At 37.4% G+C, this 14419-nt stretch overlaps 1 protein-coding gene across 5 annotated transcripts in view; it reads right to left on the bottom strand.

The window, feature by feature from the left end:
• Positions 1-4689: 4689 nt before the first annotated feature.
• LOC6033823 (Kv channel-interacting protein 4) overlaps positions 4690-14419 on the bottom strand; it is a 47338-nt gene continuing 37608 nt past the window's right edge. For 4 of the 5 annotated variants that reach the window (XM_038264186.1, XM_038264187.1, XM_038264189.1 and 1 more), the window contains exons 3-7: positions 6116-6313; positions 5468-5541; positions 5161-5373; positions 4897-5098; positions 4690-4832 (exon numbers count right to left, since the gene is read on the bottom strand). In XM_038264186.1, coding sequence (XP_038120114.1) covers positions 4988-5098; positions 5161-5373; positions 5468-5541; positions 6116-6313 — 596 coding nt within the window. In that variant the 3' untranslated portion in view covers positions 4690-4832; positions 4897-4987. The remainder of the gene's footprint in view (positions 4833-4896; positions 5099-5160; positions 5374-5467; positions 5542-6115; positions 6314-14419) is intronic. The other variant, XM_038264190.1, reaches the window with a different exon arrangement.

Genomic DNA, 14419 nt, shown 5'->3' with positions numbered 1-14419 from the left:
TAATAGCATTTTGTGAGATACATTTAGTTTTATTGGATCATACACTAAAATCCTGTTCGTTTGATAAAATGGTGGTTGTCTGACTCCATATCCACATCAAAATTTTAAAAGTGTCAGATTACCACATTTTGGTCTTATCATATAAAATCCAAATTGTTTCAAACCAACGGAATTTTATTGTATAATCAACTATCGAAAACAGTATTCAAACTCTTGGTTTTGACTCAACTTTTGACCGGTAGTTTGACTAGCATTTTAAAACATCGTTATATGGGTCATTCCATCTCAACTGTGCACGAAAAAGTGCAAATTTGAAAATTACCCTCTCCGATCCTGCTCAAATTTGGCAGAGCTGTTGATACTATCAAAACATGTAAGAATCCCGAATTTCATCCAAATCGGACCACCCCCTCCATTTTTGTACCTCCCCAAAAAATCGACTTTTTGGCGATTTTTGACCAAACCTCCTAGTTTCAAACGGCAATAGCTCAGGAACCACAAATCTTAGAGGGTCGGTCTTAGACTCAATTTTGAAGGAAATTGGACGTAGAATCCATTTCCGTGATCAAAATTTAGATTTATTTATTTTTTCTACCTGTATTGCGCAATTGAAAACTTTAAACGGCCGTATCTCAAAACACCCCAACTTATTTTTTTTATTTGACCTCACCATCGTGTTCCCCGGCCAATTTTACATAAGAATCACTTATCGACAGAAATGAATATGTTTTGTTCCAGAGATATCGAATTTTAAAGTTTTGTGTTTTCGAGATTACCTACATTAGCTTCATTCGCCGCATCTGCTAGAAGCACACAGGCGGGCTGATCAATAACTGCTACCTGGTGTTCTGGGAGATAGTTAATTTAATTTATCTTTTTATAATTTTACGCAAATATTTATTCAAATGGCTAATAGGGGAAATTCTCGTATGTTTGGCAGGTTAAAACAAAAAGCCGTAATTGCCAATGGTAAACAAAGCCTATTTTGCATCGGTATCCGACCTACTTACGAAAAAACAAATTTCAAAAATGCTTAAGATTGTTCATCAACTCGTCTCTCAAGTGCCCCAAACTGAAAAAAAAATAAATCTTGTTACAATTGGGAGAAAAACAAATATTAGTGTCGGAGGTCACGGTGGCTCTTACGGCTTTTTGAAAACTCACCCGAGATTTTCACTATTTAAACAACAAATTTTGCAAAACTTTTGATAGAAACTTGCTTGTTCACTTCTTTCTTATTGAGCTATTTATCACTCGATTTCAGTTGAAAACGCTTTTAATCAGCTGTAATTGAATGCCAAAGCGCTGATATGGCAACATTATAAGAACGCTGGAATTAGATGCTGTTCCCCTACCTTGATCAATCTATTTTTGTGAAAAAAATATTTATTGGGTTATTTTGAATGCACCGTTTATTTACGTGTTGCTAACCGTTTTAGAGAACCTCCGAGGCCATGACTAGGGCCTTTATCATGGGCGGTAGCAAAATAGTACCATTCAGCAAAAACTCAAAAACCTGCTTTATTATTATTATAGTTTATTATTGACACTTTACCATAATTTGGCAAATCTCATTTATGGGTTAAAAGATTGATCATATTAAATCAATTTTTATATTGTGAGCCAGCTCCATTTGCTTAAAAGATGATTTTGGTCAAGGTACATTTTATTTAAAAAAAAAATCCATTATACGTGAGGACAGCAGCCGTATTGTGTTCCAAGAATCCAAGAATGACAGAAGAAAAAAAACACTGTTGTTCGGACGATGTCGAAATCATCGCAACAAAATTTGGGGAATTAGCCGCTTTGCAGCAGATCAAACTTTGTGATTTTCTTACATTTTTCAGTTTAATACTTTACAGAAATCCTTTTCCTACTCCTTGTGATCGTCCTTCACTAGAGTAAAACAAATCAACAAATTTTATTCATTTTAATTCATATTTTTAACTCAATAATGTATCGTGCACTTATTGTTCAGTGTTACTAACAAGATTAATTGCATTTTGCATCGGAATCCAATTCTGCCCTTTACTGTGTGTCGTTATTGCTCTGTCCTGTGAGTTAGCACAGAAATTCACTTCATTCATTGTTTTTAACAGATAAACATTCGCGATTAAACTCCAGTTTCCTACAGTGTTATACAGTTAATTTTTGCCCAATTTGATAAAGATTATTTATGATGAAATATTATTTCAATAAATGACCAGGTAGCAGTTATTGATCAGCCCGCCTGTGTGCTTCTAGCAGATGCGGCGAATGAAGCTAATGTAGGTATTCTCGAAAACACAAAACTTTAAAATTCGATATCTCTGGAACAAAACATATTCATTTCTGTCGATAAGTGATTCTTATGTAAAATTGGCCGGGGAACACGATGGTGAGGTCAAATAAAAAAAATAAGTTGGGGTGTTTTGAGATACGGCCGTTTAAAGTTTTCAATTGCGCAATACAGGTAGAAAAAATAAATAAATCTAAATTTTGATCACGGAAATGGATTCTACGTCCAATTTCCTTCAAAATTGAGTCTAAGACCGACCTCTAAGATTTGTGGTTCCTGAGCTATCGTCGTTTCAAACTAGGAGGTTTGGTCAAAAATCGTCAAAAAGTCGATTTTTTGGGGAGGTACAAAAATGGAGGGGGTGGTCCGATTTGGATGAAATTCGGGATTCTTGCATGTTTTGATAGTATCAACAGCCCTGCCAAATTTGAGCAGGATCGGAGAGGGTAATTTTCAAATGCTGTTCCGCTTCAGATGGAATGACCCATATAGAATTGAAATATTTGAAAAGGCACACAACAACTTTGGATGTAAAACAAGTTGTTATCTCTTAACAATGGGTTTAGTTTTTGTTTTAACAATTAAATTATGACGTAAAACTTTTCACAAAACAATTATTGGAATTTAAATAAAAATAAGCAAAATGCTCTAGCAAACCACCATGTTAATAAATCATGAAAACAAATTTTAAAAACTCTAAATCATATGTTGCTTCAAAATAACAGAACAATGATGTGAAAATGCGTTAATGACTGCAAAAAAAAATTCAACATTGAACTACTTAACCGATTTGGCTCAAAATTGGCACAGGTGCTTAAGCACCTGCCAAAGAAATCGAGGCAAAGGTGTCCCAATAAATCATTTATTTGTTGCCACCCTACTGCACTACCATTTCAGAAATAAGCACATGAGTCCAGTGCACGGACAGTTGGCCCACTTATTCACTGTTATTTTTGAACAATTTAATGTTTGGTATGTAAAAGCGAAATGAAAAATCGGTGTTTATCAATTTTTTTGCGGGTGGTCAATAAAAAAATCGTTCACACGAAAGCGTTAAATGAGTCAAATCGGGACAAACGTCTAAATAGAATTAGCAGTATTTATAAAACTTCAAAGTTTGAAATTTGGTGATCGATTTATAAATTATCTTGTGCCAAAAAAATATACAGTCGACTCTCTGGTTGTCAATATCCAAGGGACCGTCGAGGAAGAGAATCATCAGTTTACAGAACGATGCAAAATGAAGACTCGATTGAAAATATTTTTTTCTTGATACTCAGCTATGGGAGAGAATCATGGCAACGTCCATCAAACAAAAACAAACTAATGTCAAACACCCTTCAAAGCTTCGTTTCGCCAAGAAAAATGAGAAAGGGAAATTATTGACAACCGGAAGAGATTTTTAAAGCAAACAGAATCCAAGGGACCGTCGAGGAAGAGATCCTTCAAGCAAGGGAAAATATCGAGGAATGAAGATAATTGAAGTATGCAGATTGAAGGGACTGAAGAATTCATCGATAGATGGAGAATTATTGATATCGAGAAGGTCGACAGCCAGAGAATCGACTGTATCTAAACAATTGTTCCGATTTTTGTATTTTGAGTATTACAATTTAGTTTGAATTATGTATTTCATCCAAAGTGGACCACCTGTTCCTATTTGGGTCCACAACCGTGGTTCGCCCTTTTAACGAAATTTGTGAAAAATTATTAATTCAAACTTTCTAACAGTTGAAAAAAAATGAACGGGCAGTGAATTATGAATAATTTCAAATCATTTAAATTCATATTGCACATTGAAATAATTTAATAATGTCAAATAACTCCAGAGTGACAACCGCATGGTGATTACCAAATGAGTTTTCAGAGCGAACCATGTGGTCAAACATAACGCATCCGGTCAACTTTGTATCCTACAACTACGGCTAACAAAACGGCTTGGGGGGTAAATTCTCGCCTAAACATAGTTATAAACGACTACTTCCGGTCGACACACCTTTCTCAGTAAAGTTTTACGTTCAGTTTAAAGCTACAGGTTGCAAATAGTTCCAAGTTTCAGCCAAGGGGAGAAGTCTTCAGTAGGTCAGGCCCTGCTTGGAGACGGTGTACCATGCCTTGACCTTGACCAGCGTGGGAAGTTCCGACACTGGCATCGGCATCGGTGGGGGTGGATGGCAGTTAAGGGTACCGGCGGCGGCCAGCGGGGTGATGGTGGCGATCCCTCCGGTCATCATCTGCGGGGGGAAGTCGGCATATCCGGACGCGGGGTAGGTTCTTCTGGGAGCGCCTTGAAGCGCCACCGATTGCTGTTGATACGTATCGAAGGGAATGTGGTAGTGCTTGAGCTGTTGCTGGTGGTGGTGATGATGATGGGACCGGATGCTGCCCGGCTTCTGCTTGGCCCGGCCATTCATCAGGATGGATTGCTTACGATTGCTTGAACGGGTGGACTTGCTCGCCGGATTGCTGTTGGCTGACGTTTGTGATTTTGGAACGCTGGCAGTCTTGTGGATCTCCCCTGTCCTTGGTCCGTTGGTTGTGTCCGATTTATACACTGCAACAAAAAGCCCGCGACAATAAATTACAATTGGAGCCTACTAATTTCAAACAATATTTACTATCAGTGTGCTGACTCAAACTCTCGGTGGTATCAGCAAACTTTCCTTGACTCGCTACATACGCCGGAAGCGAATGCAATTTCTCCAAAGGTCATATGGTGGAGTCAAACACCCCCATCGAGTCCGAGATGAGCTGGTCCTTTTGGCAGCAGTCCAGAAATTCCTCTATCGTTATCACACCATCGCGATTGGTATCCATTTTCTGAAATAATAGCGCAAAAATGGCTCAACAATAAAAAAAATGCCCTCCCGAAGACAACCCACCTCAAAGATCTGGTCCACCTTGGTTTTGATCTGGGCCTCGTCCGAGCCGCCGTCCTCGCGGTCTCCCATCAGCAGGTAGATGGCCGTCACGATGTCAGTCATTTCCTCTCGGGTTATTTTGCCATCGTGATTGATGTCGTAAAGCGAGAACGTCCAGCACAGCTTCTCCTCCAGTGTACCTCGGGACAGTATCGACAGGCCCTGGACAAAGTTCTGGACAAACGGGGGTGAACGAATCGAGGGGCACATACAATTAGAGTTTATTCGACTTTTAGGGGTGGACAATTGTGCTCTGTGAAGAGCTTACCTCGAAGCTTAGAATCCCTGTATGGTCCTTATCTAATGTGTTGAACACGTAGTGGGCGTAAAGGTTTGTGTTTGCTGTGAATGTAGAGTTTAAATTCATTACATATTACTTTTTACGGAAAGCCTTCAAAAAACGATGTAAAACGATAACAATTTTCGTAAATTTCAGAAAAAAAACTCAAGCACAGCTAATAATAAAACGAATCGCTTCCAATATTCTCTCATTACCAATCGCAGCATATAGCCCATTCCAGTAAAGACAGCTCTATTAAGAAATTTTCGACATTGAAATACGAGCTGTGTGTAGGAGTTGCAAAATCCCTCCGAGGCGAAAGCAAACACGTAAATTTTTCAAACGTCAAGCCACCAGGGACCAATTCGATGCGAATCTTTGCAATCTTTCAATCTTTGCACACTCCATTTTTCCTCGACTCCCCACAGGAAAGCCAAAAACGACCGCCCCACAGCACGTGGCCAGAACTTCTTCATTGCATCACCATCATTTGGGCTGGCTGAATGTTAGCCATCGAGTGGAGGCTTAATCCTTGCCAGGAGGCGATTTCTGTTCAACGTTTTGCCAAAATCTATATGTCCTATATCTAGCCCCTTTAACATCCACAATGAAGCAAACATAACGAAAAATACTCACCACCCTGGGGGAAGAACTGGGCGTAGATAAATTTGAACGTTTCCTCTCGGATGATGCCGGCCGGACACTCCGCCTTGAAGCCCCGGTAGATCCGTTTGATCTCGGCCTCGGTGAACCGCGTCGCTGCGCACAGGGCCGCGATGGACTCCGGGCGGTACTTGGGCGGGGACGCGATCTCCTCGAGCTCGCAGTCTAGATATGTAGACGTAAATAACAGGGAACCACATTAATACAATCCGGGCGGGAAGGGAAGAAAGTATTTTTTTATATGTAGGACAGGATTTTCGCGATATGGACAAAAAGTAACTGAAACACAACTAAAACGTACACGAATCGTTTTGGAAATGAATATGAATTAATTACTGAAATGAACTTAAACTGCATTCACATAATTCTTATTTTTGACATTGAAAATCTTATTAAAATTGATGAAAAAAGGGTACTTTTTCATATGAAAGCCCATTGACAGTTGCTTCATAAGAGGACTTTATATCTTCCAACTACCTACAACACTGTTTTCAGCATTTTAATTCTTTAAATTGTTTCAAGAATCTTTGTGGGAATTTTAAAATAACAACCCTTCTCAAAAATGTTTAATTGCGCTCGGATAAATCCGTCCTACGCAAGGTAATGTTGGCGCAAGATAAATTCATGGTAATTTTCTAAAACAACTTTGCAGATTTAATTGAATTTCTGTATGATTTATTACACTTTGATTTTCAAAAAAAAAAAATCCAGCACCGAACAAGCAATTGGATAAAAATCTAAATGTTTTCGGTACCCTCTGCTTTACTCTGCATTACGTTTTTTCCTCCATCAAATTCGCCCCAGGTTAAATTGAATTTGAATTTTTCAACAACTTTATGTCCAAAAGGAAGGGGACGAAAGTTAGACACAACACATTTGGGATTAGGTTTTCAGCTTCGATATCCTAATGCCACAAAAGGTTGAGCAAATTCCAAGTACCTTTTGTGGAAAATGCCCACCCTCCAGATAGCCAGGCAGTGCTGTGTGCGCGGTGATGAGGGCTGTTTCGCAAATCGAATAGGAAAATGAGCAGATTCTTATCGCACGCAGAGGTTTGGGTGTTGGTGGGTACTCAAAAAATAGGTCGAGCCTTTCGCCAAAGAGTCCTAATGTCACGCCGGGTAATGGGTCTTATTTATGGGCGGAGGGTGTACAGGACCATTATCGTTTCACTTAAATCACCAAATTCCGGAACGGTTTCACGTACCCCCATGGAATTTCGCTAGCAGTTTGCTCGTAAACTCAGTTGAAGAGAAAGTCATACTCCTACGCAGATATTTTTTTGGTCTGAATTATTTAAAAAAAATATCCTTTTAGCGATTCCACGTCAAGGATCCAGATCAAAAGTGCCCCAATTTGGCTCAAATTTGGCAAAAGAGTTCCATGGTTAAAATAATTAGACCCGTATTTTTTGTTTGGCGACTACGGTAGTCTTATTCGAAATAGGGTGTTCCAAAAATTTGCCAAAGAATTAACTGCACAGAAAAAAAAATCATGGTAATATTACATCTGGGAAGGGGTACATCTTTTATGTCAGAAAAAAGGTGTAATTTTACCTCTGGAAATGTGTAATTTTACCACTTTTCTGGTGTAATGTCACTTTTTCAGTCTAAATTGAGGTAAAATTACATCATAAAAGAGGTAATATTCAACCTTTCAAAATTAAAGCTTCCAATTTTACATTATTTTTTTTCTGTGTGTAATTGAACGTCAAAGTGCTGATATGCCAACATTGGAGGCACTATGAAGTTAGATGCTGTTCCCCTAGTTGAGATTCAAATGAAAAATACCAAGATATTTAAAAAAAACATAGCAGAATACACTTACAGATCAAATGAGCATCAAAGAGCACTCCGCAGAAAATATTTTCTGTGATTTTCAAGATGTTTGACGTAACATATCCAAAAATGGTGAATATCCATTAACAAAATTAGTGACATTTTTTTTGTTTGCAAAATTAGCGGAATTCGGTACATTAAGGTGGTAGAAGGTGTCCTTCACTTTTGGGGCAATGATATCAATGATGGTTCTGTTTTCTGGGTTCAGAAATAGTATATTGAAATGAAAAAATAATCACTATAAACAGCAAAAAAAATCCGATGGTAAAATCGCATGCAAAAGCATGCACATCACCAGAGCTGAAAATGTCAGGGGTCATGACGCGAAAATCGGCGACGCATACACGATTTTTTCAGATCCATTCACTGAACCACAAAACCGTGACATAAACAAACCCGACTCAGTCGTGAGTGCCCTAGCTCACTGAGCAGCTGCAATGCGAGGCAGTAGTCGACCAACGCTCATTCGACGTTGCACGCACACACATAAAGAAACAAGTTTTTACACAAAAAGTTGGTATTTATGCGTGGAAATGTAATTTTGAATATAAATTATGGTTGTTTTAAGTGCTTTGCACAGTCTAGAACCATTCAATTGTTTAAAAATACTCAAAATAGTGTTTAGAGAGGATTTTACGAGTCAGTCATACGACACGAATTGAGTGAGTGTAGCTCATTTTTTCACGTCTCTCATTCTCCAGCAGCCGACCAGCACGAGTCAGGCGGCAGTGGTTGAACGGACACAGTAGGCTTACAGTCAGATGCTAGCAGTGAACTGACATTTTGGTTTGCTTCATGTGTACGCTGGGTTGGAAACATTTTGCAGGCCTGCACATCACCTTCGTCAAAATAACCAATTAATATTACACACTGCATGTACAATTTTTGCAAACACAAAAAAAATGCAACCGACGGGATTCAAACCCAGCACCAATTGTAAGAACTGGCGCCTTAACCCGCTCGGCTATCAAACCGATGAAATGCTCTTAGGATAAACCCATATATTAGCTTCACATTTCGGTCAAGTAAGTTTCCCATACTTGTGGGCTGCATAATTCAGGGTTTAATATTACATAACATTTCATAAAATAATGAAAAATTTACTAAAAAAATTTACGCAGCTGGATTACTATCTTTATTGCTGTGTATGTAGAATGCTTCTACAAACAACACAAAGAAACCCATGTTTTGATTGCAACATTCTGAATCAAGCTTTGAATGTTTTTTTTAAACAATGACCGATTGGGAATGATGCCTAGATCAAAAATTCCTTCAGTGGCTTCAAGAAGGCAACAACCGGCACATGCTGATTCCTTTTGGTGCTGAAATTCGTTAAATTGAATTTATTACACTTTTTTTATAGTGATGATTAATTCAACGGCTTCACCTTAATTGAACATAAAACAGCAAAATTTACTGGGAGCTCGTTTCGAAGGAGAAGCATGGTACTTTTAGGTTGATTGATAAACTGAAATTCGATACATTTTTCTCAAAAATCATTTCTCAGAAAGCTGTTGAAAGGTTTTTTTTTTTGATATGTTAACGACAACATCCTGAAAAATCATGGAAAATTGAGATTTAGAAATTGAATTTTCTACAGTAAAACTAATTTTATGTCTAACTTTTCATTTGCCACGTCGATTACTCCGTGACGATACAACGGAGTTAGAAATAGCGAAATTTCGACGCTTTTTGGTTTCATACAAATTAATAACTTATGTTTTGGTTATGATAAACATATGTCATCATTAATCCAGCTACGATTGATGATTGGACTTATAAAAAACGAATAAATATCTAAAATGCTAAACCTATCAGCGTAAACGGGAGTTTTTTTGTCGTTAGAGAATGTGTCATACAAATTTCCAATTTCAAATGCTTTAAGCTATTCTAAAACGGCTTCCTCTGTTCAAAATGAAATCAAGATTATCACTAGCTAATGGTAATCAACTAATTCTGTGATTTCAAACCTAGAAATGTAAACTATGAAAAAACGTAACAAATGTATTGAAAAATACTTTTCATGACCACGGAAATTCCCGTTTTCAGGGAAATTGGACGTTCTTATAATTATATTATCAAATAAAAATAAAAAATTTCCTTTAAGGTGCAACGGGAAGGCATCGCACTACGCGAGTTTTTAAAAGTGGTTTCAAGTAAAATATTTGTTTGTTGATTTTTTTATTTGAATTTTAAAGATACGTTTATGTAAATTTTTTCGCTAACATTTTTCCTATCTAAATATTTCATGTTTTTACAGACAATTGTTCAATTTTTTGCTTGTTTTTTTAGATTTTCTGCTATACAATCGAACCATTACCATTTAAATTTAAAAAATGTGTAGATGCATAGTCTGGGACACTACAAAAATTACTGAATACTTATAGTAAGTAAAAAAAATATTTACACCCCTTGGCCACTATGCACATTTTGTGATAAAACATATAAAAAAAAAGTTTGACAGAAACCTAGTACTACGTTTTGTTCAGAAACTCATGACAAACATTTCGCTAACTACTTAGTATAAAAGTTTATATAACACTGGAAATTCTATATAAAACTTATCTAAACTTAATTTTGCAAACTTTTAATTCAAATGAATGTCAATATATTATCATAGAATTGCAAAATAAACATTTTAGAGTGGGTATAACACAGTTTTGGGGGTCTTTGTATCGATAGAATAGATTTTTCATTGAAATTTCGTACCAACCCGGAATTACGTCGTCGGACAATCCGCCGGCATCCGAACCGATCCACGATTCACAAGTCAACCTATGTGGCATCGGAAAGTCCATAAAAAATTCCGATCTTTTGATACCCATACATCTAGGTTTTCTATAGAGAGTATGGTGCTATCTTGGTTTCCCGAAGAGAGTATGGTGCTATCTTGCCCCTATAAAAAGATACAGCGTCCTCAAAACTCGTCTAAAACGTGATTTTCGATCAAAAAACAGGTTTTAGACGAGTTTTGAACACGCTATATCTTTTCATAGGAGCAAGTTAGCACCATACTCTCTTGGGGAAAGTTGTAGAGCACATTCCGGAGCATCCGAATATGAATCTGTTTTGAGTATAGCGTGAAACTTGGATTTTTTAAATATCAAAATTCAAAAAAAATATTGTTCGCATGCAAATTTGTATAGAAAATTAATTTGATATTACACCCTAATGTTATATACCCTTTTATAGAAATAATCTTTTCATGAGCTTTTTGTAGCAAAATGTTTGGCATGAGTTTCTGAACAGAACGTAGTACTAGGTTTCTGTCCACATTAATTTGTTTAGATGTTTCATCACAATATGTGCATCAGGGTGTAATATCAAAATCGATTTTCCAGCACAGCACTTTTTCAGTTCCTTTTGGGGTCCTAAACAACTCCTCAAAGTTTGAGACCGATTGGTTTAGTCCTCACTTTGCGCAAAGCGATTCAATTTTCCATATAAATTTGTATGGGGAAAATATTTTTTTTGGATTTTAATATTTATCAAATCCACGTTTCATGCTATATCAAAACCGGACTCATATTCGGATGCTCTGGAATGTCCTCTTTAATTTGCCGAAGAGAGTATGGTGTTAACTTGCTCCTGAAAGAAGATATAGCGTCTTCAAAACTCGTCTAAAACGTGATTTTCGAGCAAAAAACACGTTTTAGACGAGTTTTGAACACGTTGTATCTTTTTTTAGGGGCAAGCTAGCACCATACTCTCTCCGGCAAAGTTGTTGAGGACATTTCAGAGCACCCGAATATGAGTCCGGTTTTGATACAACATGAAACGTGGATTTGATAAATATCAAAATCCAAAAAAATGGTTTTCCCCATACAAATTTATATGGAAAATTGAATCGCTTTGCGCAAAGTGAGGACTAGACCAATCGGTCCCAAACTTTGAGAAGTTGTTTAGGACCCAGAAGGAACTAAAAAAGTGCTCTGCTCACTAAATTAGGACAGCTTTATTTTTTTCCATACAACCATATTACACTCTAATGTGCATAGTGCCTAAGGGGTGTAAATACTTTTTTTACATACTGTAATTTCTCATAACATAGGGAAAATGTTAGTAAAAAACACTGCCAAAGTTGACCCCTAAATAAATCATTTTTAAAACATTGGCAAAGTGACGTAGAACAAGTAAATCTTCCAACCCTTTCTTAAATGTTAAGAGTTCTTATTTCCAATGCTTTTAAAATATCAAAAATTGGTTGGAAAATTGTGGAATTTTTTCAATCGAAGCCCGTCTAAAGGCGGGGTTGGTTTGTAGAGGGATTGTTTAGAGCAATTGATTAATCCGAGTTCTAATCACCACGTACAGGGTTAAAAATACTTTTTCGAATATCGTCAAGGGCCCATCCTTTACCAACGTTGCCTTAGAAGAGAGGAATGGGGAGAGTCTGGTGAAAATCAACGGTCCATACAATAAGTTGAATTTTTGTACGGGGAAAAACCATAGTGGGGCTAAACATTTATTTAATTTGAATGCCACGTGAATTAAATATACACAATCCTGTTTTCAGAGGTTACTTTGATAGCCATTATGTTTCTTGCAATTTTTAAATACAATTTTGCTTAAAATTCACTAAATTTTAAATGCTTTAAAGTCTGACATTGAAGATGAGTTATAAAATTTATTGAAATGAAATAGAAACCCTTTAACTAGATAACACTTTTGGATTCTGTTTCAACAATATTCAAAACTTTTTATTGAACTAAATTTTTCAATCCATCTTCACAAATTCAACTGAGTGTTGCATCTAGAGCGAAATTTGATTTGGGACATCAGCCTGAGAATCTGCAGGTGTTTTCCGGGGGAGGGTCGCACCTGGTTCAACTTTTCGCACTTTTTGTGGGGTTCACTTTGGCCAACATTTGGCAACATCCCAGAACCCTAGCTGGGGCGTGGATTATTTTGCCACGGTTCGAAAATTTATGCTCTGATGACAACGGTAATAAAGTTTTCCGGTGCCGTGGGAATTTGAGTTTAATTTGATGGCCACGTGCACCAGTTGCGGGTGTCTCGCAAAGCTGTAAACATGCCAGGAGATGGCCAGGTCCTGTTGGGTGTTTGTCTTTGGAGAAAAACTCCCGAGGGGAGCACATTGGCCGTTTGCGGTCGCTCGTGGCCACCGTTGCTCTCATTTTTACGACCCGCGGATGTTTACGCGTGTGTGTGAGAAACGCGGAATAATGGTCCTTCCGTTATCCTTGAAACATGACGCTGATGCTGCATAAAACTGATCATCATCATCGTTGGCTGGAAAATTTCGGTCCGCCCGAACAGATGGCGGTATGATAACATTCAAGCTTGAATTGACTTGCAAAAATGAAGCCATTCATGCAAATTTAATTATTCGACAAACACGCCCACGCACTCCCCGGATTGAAAGTGCGAGCCACTTTTCCGTCGAATCTCATCATGATTCGATAATACAACAACAACAACGAAGTGATTAAATAACAGATTCGAAGAGACTGTCAAAATTTCATCAATTGCAGAGGCCATTGTTTAAGCTTGCTGGCTCGATAATCTTATTAAGATTTGGCAAATTGGTGAGCTTTTGTGCAATCAGCCATTTTCACCTCTAATCATGTGTATAAAAGATAATAACTGGTGATATTTTTGGACTACCATTTATCACCCGGAGCACCATCTATTTTTCAAATCTCTGCGAGTTATTTTTCCGAAAGGCAGAGTGTATCAAAAACCGATTATTCAGTCACCTAACCATTTGTCTCCACTCAATCGCCTGTCCACTTCCTCATTGACGAAAAGCCGGTTCGAGGAGAAGGGCAGCAACTTCTCAAAATATTGACGTATTCTTTTCAGGCTGAGTCACGAATTGGATAAATATAAATCAATCTTGTGGCGCTTCATTGCTGGCCCTTCTCAAGTCTTTGCTCGATAGATAAACAAACAAACAAGCGAGAACTCAGAACGGAACAGCCCAAGTTGTCAGATGCCAAACATCTTAATATTGTAGATGACGACGGAAACAAGTGTGTAGAAGCGGATATTGATTATTGCTTTAGCAGAGTACAGGGAAGTATACTTTCGAAACTGTAAAAAAGGCTTCTATTATGCAGTGGCAACGGTCTTAGAGTAAAGTGAAATTTGATTTTTCAAATAACTGTGTAATTAGTAAATTATACTTCGGAAGTGTTGATGAAAATAGTTTGAGTTAGGATGGACTTATGTGCTGATAATTTTACTTTTTTAAAGCTGGTAAAAATTCAGAAAATAAATAAATTAACGTTTGAATACAAAAACAGGGGCAAAAGCCAGTTTTTGCATATTTTGATCTATTCTAAGTTCACAAAATATTTGAAACCTTCTAACTAATGTTCAGCATAGCCTAATTGGCTATGATGGCTATTGGCTAACTATAGAGATTTTTAATAATCTTCTCATTATTATATGAGTAGCGCTCTAAAAACTCACA

The sequence above is a fragment of the Culex quinquefasciatus genome, chromosome 3, assembly GCF_015732765.1.
Source record: "Culex quinquefasciatus strain JHB chromosome 3, VPISU_Cqui_1.0_pri_paternal, whole genome shotgun sequence".
Lineage (NCBI taxonomy): Eukaryota > Metazoa > Arthropoda > Insecta > Diptera > Culicidae > Culex > Culex quinquefasciatus.
The sequence above is the reverse complement of the archived record's forward strand: the minus strand, read 5'-3'. Positions and strand labels throughout refer to the sequence as shown.